Here is an 8,434-nt window from a genome sequence, read left to right as displayed (position 1 = left end):
GCGGTACTACTACGGATAGGAGCGGATGTAATTTTTTACTACCGCTCCAGAGCGGTACTACCGCGGCTACTACAGCGGTAGTACCGCTCCGGACCAAAAACTCGTCACAAGTCCAGCGCTGGTAGGCATGGATGTATTTTTTTAGTACCACTCGCAAGCAGTAGTACCGCTACCCTTTGAGGTAGTACCGCTACCCCTAGCGGTAGTACCGTGAGGTCGAGCGGTAGTACCGCTCTGTGCGGGCTATGAGCATAACGGTTGGATTTTTCCCCACCTATAAAAGGGGGTCTTCTTCCCCAATGAACCTTATCTCTTGAGCTCGTGTTCTTCCCCCATTGTTGACCTTCTTCGAGCTTGCTACCTCTCAATCCCTCCAATGATTCTTGCAAGTTCTTGAGGGAAAAGAGAGAGGAGATCTAGATCCTCGTTTCCACCAATCACTTTCTCCTCTAAGTGAGGGGAACCCCTTGGATCTAGATCTTGGAGTTCTTCATGTTCTTCTTTCTTTCTTCCTCTCATTTTCCTCCCTAGCATTAGTTGCTTTGGTGGGATTCGGGAGAGAAGGACTTGGGCACTCCGTGTGCCCTTGCCATTGCATTTGGTGCATCGGTTTGAGTTCTCCACGGTGATACGTGGAAGTGAAGTTTGAGAAGCTTATTACTCTTGGGTCTTTGGGCACCCTAGAGCTTGTTCCTCTTGGGTGCCTTGGCGCCCTAGACGGTCGGTGTTGTTCGAAGCTGAATCATTGTGGTGTAAAGCTCCGGGCAAGCGTCGGGGTCTCCAATTAGGTTGTGGAGATCGCCTCGAGCAATTTGACGGGTACCGGTGACCGCCCCCAAGGGTGCCAAAGTGTACGGGTTCGGTGACCGCCCCCAAGGGTTGCCATTTCGTACGGGTTCGGTGACCGCCCTCAAGGTTCTCTTAGTGGAATCACGGCATCTTGCATTTTGTGAGGGCGTGAGGAGATTACGGTGGCCCTAGTGGCTTCTTGGGGAGCATTGTGCCTCCACACCGCTCCAAACGGAGATTAGCATCCGCAAGGGTGTGAACTTCGGGATACATCGTCGTCTCCGCGTGCCTCGGTTATCTCTTACCCGAGCCCTTTACTTATGCACTTTACTTTGTGATAGCCATATTGTTTCTTGTCATATATCTTGCTATCACTTAGTTATTTATCTTTCTTAGCATAAGTTGTTAGTGCACATAGGTAAGCCTAGTTGTTGTAGGTTTTGTGATTGACAAATTAACCGCTAGGTTTATTCCGCATTTGTTCAAGCCTAAACTGTAATCTCTCCCTATATATATATAATAACTAGCAAAAGAGCCCGTGCGTTGCAACGGGACACAAATTTTAACTTATTAATTCCTCTAGAAAGGATGAACAGGTTAACTCTGCATCCTTTGAATAGTAATGCTTAATTTGTGTGATGCTTGAATTGGATGGTGAACAGCAAAAACTCACCTCATCTCTCATTTTTCCTAATGTCTATCCTCTGCTAGTTTCATGAAGATGACCTCTTTGAATAGTCTACATAGTACATGTAGAAAGCAAATAATATGATTAGTTTTGGAGAACAATAGTTGGTTGCTTGTGTTCGATCTGAGCAGACGGAATTTCGATGGTAAGAAGCAATAGTACCACCTCGGATGTAGAAAATAATATAGGTGAAAAAACTGAAAGCGTAAATTAATGGGAAGAAGCGTATTATGACGGTGAACCCGACAAAGTCAATCCGTGCTTTATTATTAGGGAGAGATTTATTATTTATTACATATATATATATATATATATTTATATATACCCATGTGTTGTAATGGGAGAAAAATGTTCAATTTGTATGTAAAATTGTTAAATTTATGTGAAAAATGTTCAATGTATATTCTTCTAAAAATACAACGTATATCAAAAATAAATAAACGTTTGGAATTGCAAAATTTGTTCAGGTTTCGAAATTTTGTTCGAATTTTCGATATTTATTGACGATTTTAAAAACGTATTCATATTCAAATATTCTAAGGAAAATCATCCACACTTGTTTCCAAGAATTGTTGAAAATATTTAAGAAAAATAAATAGACCGGTCGCAAAACTACTTTAACTGGGGCGCTGCAATTTGAGCATAATCAATAGCTAGCTCATGTGGTTGGCGTCCCTGCTACCTAGCGTGAGGTCGCGAGATCGAACCCATCATGTGTGGTTTTGTTTTTCGTGCTATTTTTACGTTCTTGTTTCCTGGTTATGGGCCGGCCCGATTACGTACGCGAGGTTTCAGCCAAAGCTCGACTGGGCCGGCCCGATTACGTACACGAGGTTTCATCCAAAGCTCGACTCTTAGAGCTCTCGGGGAATAGTACCACCTTGGATTTTGATTTTGTCTACACGAATTGTAAAAGCGTATTACGACATGAGAAGAAAGCGTATTGTGACGGTGAACCCGACAAAGTCGATCCGTGCTTTATTATTAAAATAATAATAATAAATATATATATAATATATTATTATTATTATAATATTTTACTATATATATTATATATTATATTATTATTATTATTAATTATTAAATTATTAATTATTATTATTAGGGAGAGATAATAATAATAAAGCAAAGCACGGATTGAGTAGGCGGGTTCACCGTCGCGGCGTTTTTATAAAAAAGTCCCTTTGCTTTTCGAAAATAGAACCCGCAGTCCTTTCTTTAGTGAATCTGGGAAAACGCTTCGGTTTTACAATAAAGACCCTACGTTTGTTCGATATTCAGTCCGCGGTCCCTGATTCATCTTATCCAAAGCTCCTCCCTTTCCAGCGACGGCGGAGCACGAGCACGTGAGGGGCGGCGCCTTCCTCCCTTTCCAGCGACGGCAGCGACGGCGGAGCACGAGCAGGTGAGGGGCGGCACCTTCGTCGGACGGCTATCCGCGGCGGAGGAGAAGGCGGACGCCATGGGTGCGGTTACAGACGAGGCGGAGGAGAAGGCGGACGCCGTGGGCTTGCTGCACGGCTACAGCCGAGGCGGAGGAGAAGGCGGACGCCGTGGGCGTTCATGGAGGATGGTACGCCGGCCGCCGGCTCCGGCCGCCAGTCCTCTCTGGCCTCCTCCGTGGTATCCTTCTCAACCTCCGCTGCTCCTATCGTGATTTGGATGGAAAATTGGAGGCCGGCCGTGTCCTTCTCCATCATCCTGTCCAAATTGCAATTTTTGAACAAACATCCAATGTCGCCGCCAAGTTCGCCGGAGGAAGAAGCGCCGAGTTCGCCGGAGGAACAAGCGCCGAGTTCGCCGGAGGAACAAGAACGCCCGCCGAGTCCTGTGGTGCCTACACGAGAGGTATGTATCCCCTCGAAGCTACGCCACGGCGCGGTAGAACCTGAAGTTCATCAAAACTTGACCTGACCGTGACCGTCACTGACGCCACCTTGCTGCCGCTGTTGCTGGAGATGAGCTGAATATCAAGCTTTGGTTGCCTCTTTGCTTCCACTTCACTGCTCTTCGACTATCTGTAATTGTAAAACACCTAATACGATTCTTCAGCACTTGATACTGGTGGTCATGGTCTTCTTCTCTTACTGTTGCGAGACTTGGTTTTAGTTAGTAATCTTGAGATCAAGTGTACTCGTGGATTGCTTAGATGGAGGACCACTGTTGGTTTTGTACTTAGATGCGATTGTGAATCATGTACGGTTCAATTCAGATTCATGTGGTATTTTTCCTAAATTTGTGCCTGCCTGAACATTATTACTATTAAACTATGAATAATGATTTTTGCAACTGTAGGAGAATTTCTTTGCCGCATCACAAGAAAAACAATTTGAAACAGAGAACTGTACTGAACCTTCTAATTATTGTATGAACTTGCTTCACTTAATTTGAACGGCATATTTTTCAGTAGAATTAAGTGCCGGGTGCCACTTGAGAGAATAAAAGAATGATCAGCTATTTTTTCACAGTTATGATTTAGTCAACATTGATGTCCGTCTGCAAAAAGCTTATTCTGATTTGGAGTTGATTTTTTTTCAGGCCCTTAAGATGAGTGATGAACATCCGTTGAGCCGTCCAATGTTGCCTTTGGCAACTACACCAGAGGTATGAATCCCCTTCATATTAGTTTGCATATGTGAGCCCTGGTACATGTACAATGCGTCTATTACTGCAACACTTTTCTCCATATATACCTTGTAATACTTTATTTTATCTAATAGAAGCTGGGTGTTTTCCCTTCTGTCAGGGAAAAAAAAATAGAAGAGCATGAAGTACATGTTTATTTTCGTATATATTTTGGGATCATTGCATAGTGAGGAACATTAAGGTTATACTTAAAAGATGAGAGCATATTGTTCAAGCTGAGAAGTAAACTATAATTGCCAAGAATCACAATCATCACAGTTATCAGCCATGCAAGAAATCAAATGCCAGGTCTAAAAGTCCAACTCAAAGAACTAAGAACAAATAGGACTGCTTTTTTAGGTAACTGTGCATTTTAAAATATATAGTGGCATAATTCGCATTACTATTCCCTGATCTTCCTCCTTGCCGAATTTATGATTGTCTTATACTATATCTGTCGACTTCGCAGCCGTCGTCTCCTTTGACTTCACCGCCATCGTCTCACAAAGTTCTAAGGTCAATTCTCTAATGAGAACAGACTCTGTCCACAAGGGCCATCAAGCCAACTATATGGAAGGACCCAGTCCCACATTCCCGCTCGTCGACTTCGCCGCAAGACAATCTGCTACCGCCTCCGCCGATTTTGCCGGAAGACCATCAGCCGTCGCCTAGACCTACTTTGGTTCAGGTACTTTTGAAGCATCTGATGGGTCTCATATGTTTGTCAAATCGCCAGTTTACTACAACAAATATAGCTATTGCCGACAGTAGACTATATTTCACTTACAAGCAACACATCATGCACTCCTACATAGATGGATTCTGTTTGTACTTGAAAGAAGCAGAGTAAATTCGTAAGGAGTGTTTAGTAGTTCAGTACATAGGTGACCAGAACAAAAGTAGTTCACAAATAAGTGATGGACGGGTCTCAATTATATTCAACAGGGCATGATGTTTACGAAAATTACTGCTCACCGTATTTTGACAACTAGAAAAATGCAGTTCTGTTTGAGAATGTAAATGTAGGAAAAAAAAATTAGGTTCTGCGCTGAGTCCGCGGCTCTCACAAAGATGTAGGATAAATAAAATGTCAAAAAGATCATATTACTTCTCATGTAATGGATCATAATGTGTGTCTTGATCTTTCCTGTTTTTTATGGTTTTGCAGCCTAGAATATTTTGACATGCGCATATATAGCTACTTAATCAACTGAGGTCCTTTATGCTGTGTGGTAGACCACATTTGCTGATATGATTTACTTTCTCATTCTAGAATTTTTAAACATGCACATATGTATTGGTAATTTTTATCTCTATATACTTTTGCCTTTTACATACTGGATTGTAATTTTTATCTCTCCTTTAAACAAAGCTACTGTCAGATGATGCTTCTAACGGTTGGAGGTTTACCTTTTATTTTTGTTGTGATTGCAGAAAATAGATGACAACACTGTAACTTAATATTACACAGAACATTGAAGAGGACTTTGATAACCGACCTTCAAAAACAGCAAAAATTTCTGAATCAAGTGTTCTGGAGCCATCACCTATGTCATCAACTATGTCGACATGTACTCCAGTTTCTGAGTGTTTTGAATCGATTGTGCCAAAATCAGATAATTAGATAGATCGTGGTCCATTGCCATCACCTCCATCCCCATCTAGCTCGACATTACCATCACCTCCATCCCCATCTAGCTCGACATTATCTCAAGAACATCGGTCGAGCCGTACAAATGGCGCCTGCAGCGGCTACACCAGAGGTATTTGTCCCCTTGATGAAAGCTAATCACTGGATGTAATCCCCTGTTTTGGTTGTTGTTTCTGGCCTGGTTATACAGGCAGTTTTCAACAGCAGCAGGCTAGCATGCCCAGTCTGAACTTTTAGAATGTTTTCCCAGTTCATGTTCAACTTTGATCCTTTTTCCAGTTAAAGTTCCAAGGAACTTTCCTGTGTGAATCTGAGAATCTCACTGAAACTTGTGTTTCATTGTGTATATTGAGCCTATCGAGTCGAGTTTCAGACTGATCGTAGACAGACCTCGGTTTAAGCTGTGATGCTAATTTGATTTGTGTGCTGCACCATCATCCATATCTTCGATTTCAAGCAGGTCCATGGCAAATCAAATACATTTTTTTCTTTGTTCATGACAGTACATATTTGACAGGTTAAAGCATGTACGACTGTTGTGATAATGAGCACCTTATGTTGATAATGATCTCCATTTTGGCTATATTCATTTTCCGTAACAATGCATGAATTCGGATATCATTTTGATATTCCCTTATGTTGATTCAAGTTCGCTCAGAAATCTATGGAGTTCAGCGTAGTTTTTATACAGTAGAGCAACACTATTGCAAAGTTAGAACAAGGCTATGTACTAGCGTCAGTTGAAATGTCCAGTAATACATACTATAAAAAACAAGCCAGCTGTTGTCTTGCGTACATTTACGGGACCTTTATTGGGTTTTATGAACAGCAAATGGAACAGAATTTACATAAGATTACATACAAGAGTTACTGCCATGGCATGTTTCTAGAACCCACTGAGAAATTGATAGATTATACTCCCTCTGTAATAAACTAATATAAGAGTGTTTAGATTACTAAAGTAGTGATCTAAACACTCTTATATTAGTTTACGGAGGGAGTAGTAGTAAGGATCAATCGAGATAGAGAAAAATTGAGAGGAGGCTGCTGCTATGTGCTTGCATATGCTGCTGTTGCTGCGTGTTGTTTTGGCAGAGAATTAAGAAAGTAGAGAGAAAGTAGAGAGAACCTGCTGCTATTCGTGTTTCTGATTGATTATACTTGGTTGCCGTATCAATTTATACAGTGTTCGATTGTTAGATTTTGTTTAGTAACCACTACTTGCTAGAGAGAAGGGAAGGGACGTGTATTCAGTGATTGCTTCATGTCGCTAGATGTGAGTGCTTTTGTGTGTTTGTTTTGGGGCTCTCAGTTGGTTTTTTCTAGAACCCATGGAGAGGCTGAGAGAGCCGACCGGAGGGGAGGGGAGGGACGCTTGCCGCCGTCACATTCAGTTCAGTTAGGTTGGGGAACGGGGATTCATTTGGGATCGGAGAAGGAAGAGGCACAAGACGAGATTTTATTTTTTGAGAAACTGGTGCTGGCAGACGAGATGAGGAGCTCAGCTGGAGTCGGTGCAGTTTAGGCTGGACTTAATACGTAGGCCAAATGTCAATGGACAAAGCCTAAAAAATAGTGCAAAAAAAATTTACAAATGAAATATAATATTTAAAAAATCGCCACAAAAATGATAACATTTTAAAAAATATTTTTGATTTTTTTAAAAACACCATATGAAAGTAAAAAAAATCATATTTTTCTGAATAACAAAAAATGAAATTGATTGATAAAAAAATTCGTGTTTTTCAAATGAAATGAAAGTGCGGAGCTGAAATAGGTAATGACAAACATTGTTAGGGTACGTCCAAATTTCATCGTACAAAAAGAAATACTTAATGTAATCTTATTTATACATTTGTAAAAATTGGGTTATTAATGTTGCATAATAACACATAGAGCATGTTATATTTCATTTTTAGACCGGTGCAACGCACGGGCATTTGTACTAGTTATTTTAAACCGCCTATTCGCCCCCCCCCCCTTAGGCGACATCCTCGATCTTTCAAAGTTGCACTATCATTATCAACTTTGCATCTTTTGGCTTCAATATTATAAACATGTGTATCATCACGATCGAGATTCAACAAAAATAGACCACTCATCAAGGGTGCATGACCATAAAAGATATTACTCGTATAAATAGAACAACCATTATTCTCTGATTTAAATGAATAACCGTCTCGCATCAAACAAGATCCAGAATAATGTTCATGCTCAACGCTGGCACCAAATAACAATTATTCAGGTCTAAAACTAATCCCGAAGGTAGATGTAGAGGTAGCGTGCCGATGGCGATCACATCTACCTTGGAACCATTTCCGACGCACATCATCACCTCGTCCTTAGCCAACCTTTGTTTAATCTGTAGCCCCTGTTTCGAGTTGCAGATATGAGCAACAGAACCAGTATCAAATACCAAGGTGCTATTACAAGCATTAGTAAGGTACACATCAATAACATGTATATCAAATATACCTTTCACTTTGCCATCCTTCTTATCCGCCAAATACTTGGGGCAGTTCCGCTTCCAGTGACCAGTCCCTTTGTAGTAGAAGCACTCAGTTTCAGGCTTAGGTCCCGACTTGGGTTTCTTCTCCTGAGCAGCAACTTTCTTGCCGTTCTTTTTGAAGTTCCCTTTCTTCCCTTTGCCCTTTTTCTTGAAACTAGTGGTCTTGTTGACC

At 41.2% G+C, this 8,434-nt stretch overlaps 1 protein-coding gene across 2 annotated transcripts; it reads left to right on the top strand.

Moving 5' to 3' along the window:
* Nucleotides 1–2,774: 2,774 nt before the first annotated feature.
* On the top strand, nucleotides 2,775–6,140 carry LOC123099422 (proteoglycan 4). Of its 2 annotated transcripts, XM_044521583.1 has the most exons (4): nucleotides 2,775–3,325; nucleotides 4,016–4,081; nucleotides 4,572–4,790; nucleotides 5,537–6,140. In XM_044521583.1, exons 1-3 carry the CDS (start codon nucleotides 3,041–3,043, stop codon nucleotides 4,629–4,631), a joined length of 411 nt encoding a protein of 136 aa, XP_044377518.1. In that variant the 5' UTR covers nucleotides 2,775–3,040; the 3' UTR covers nucleotides 4,632–4,790; nucleotides 5,537–6,140. The 2 variants fall into 2 exon arrangements, 1 of the variants encoding a protein (XP_044377518.1); XR_006448160.1 differs by lacking the exons at nucleotides 2,775–3,325; nucleotides 4,016–4,081 and adding an exon at nucleotides 4,188–4,462.
* Nucleotides 6,141–8,434: the final 2,294 nt, after the last annotated feature.

This window comes from Triticum aestivum, chromosome 4D (genome assembly GCF_018294505.1).
Source record: "Triticum aestivum cultivar Chinese Spring chromosome 4D, IWGSC CS RefSeq v2.1, whole genome shotgun sequence".
Taxonomy (NCBI): domain Eukaryota; kingdom Viridiplantae; phylum Streptophyta; class Magnoliopsida; order Poales; family Poaceae; genus Triticum; species Triticum aestivum.
Note: the sequence above shows the minus strand (reverse complement) of the source record. Positions and strands in the feature narration are given on the sequence as shown.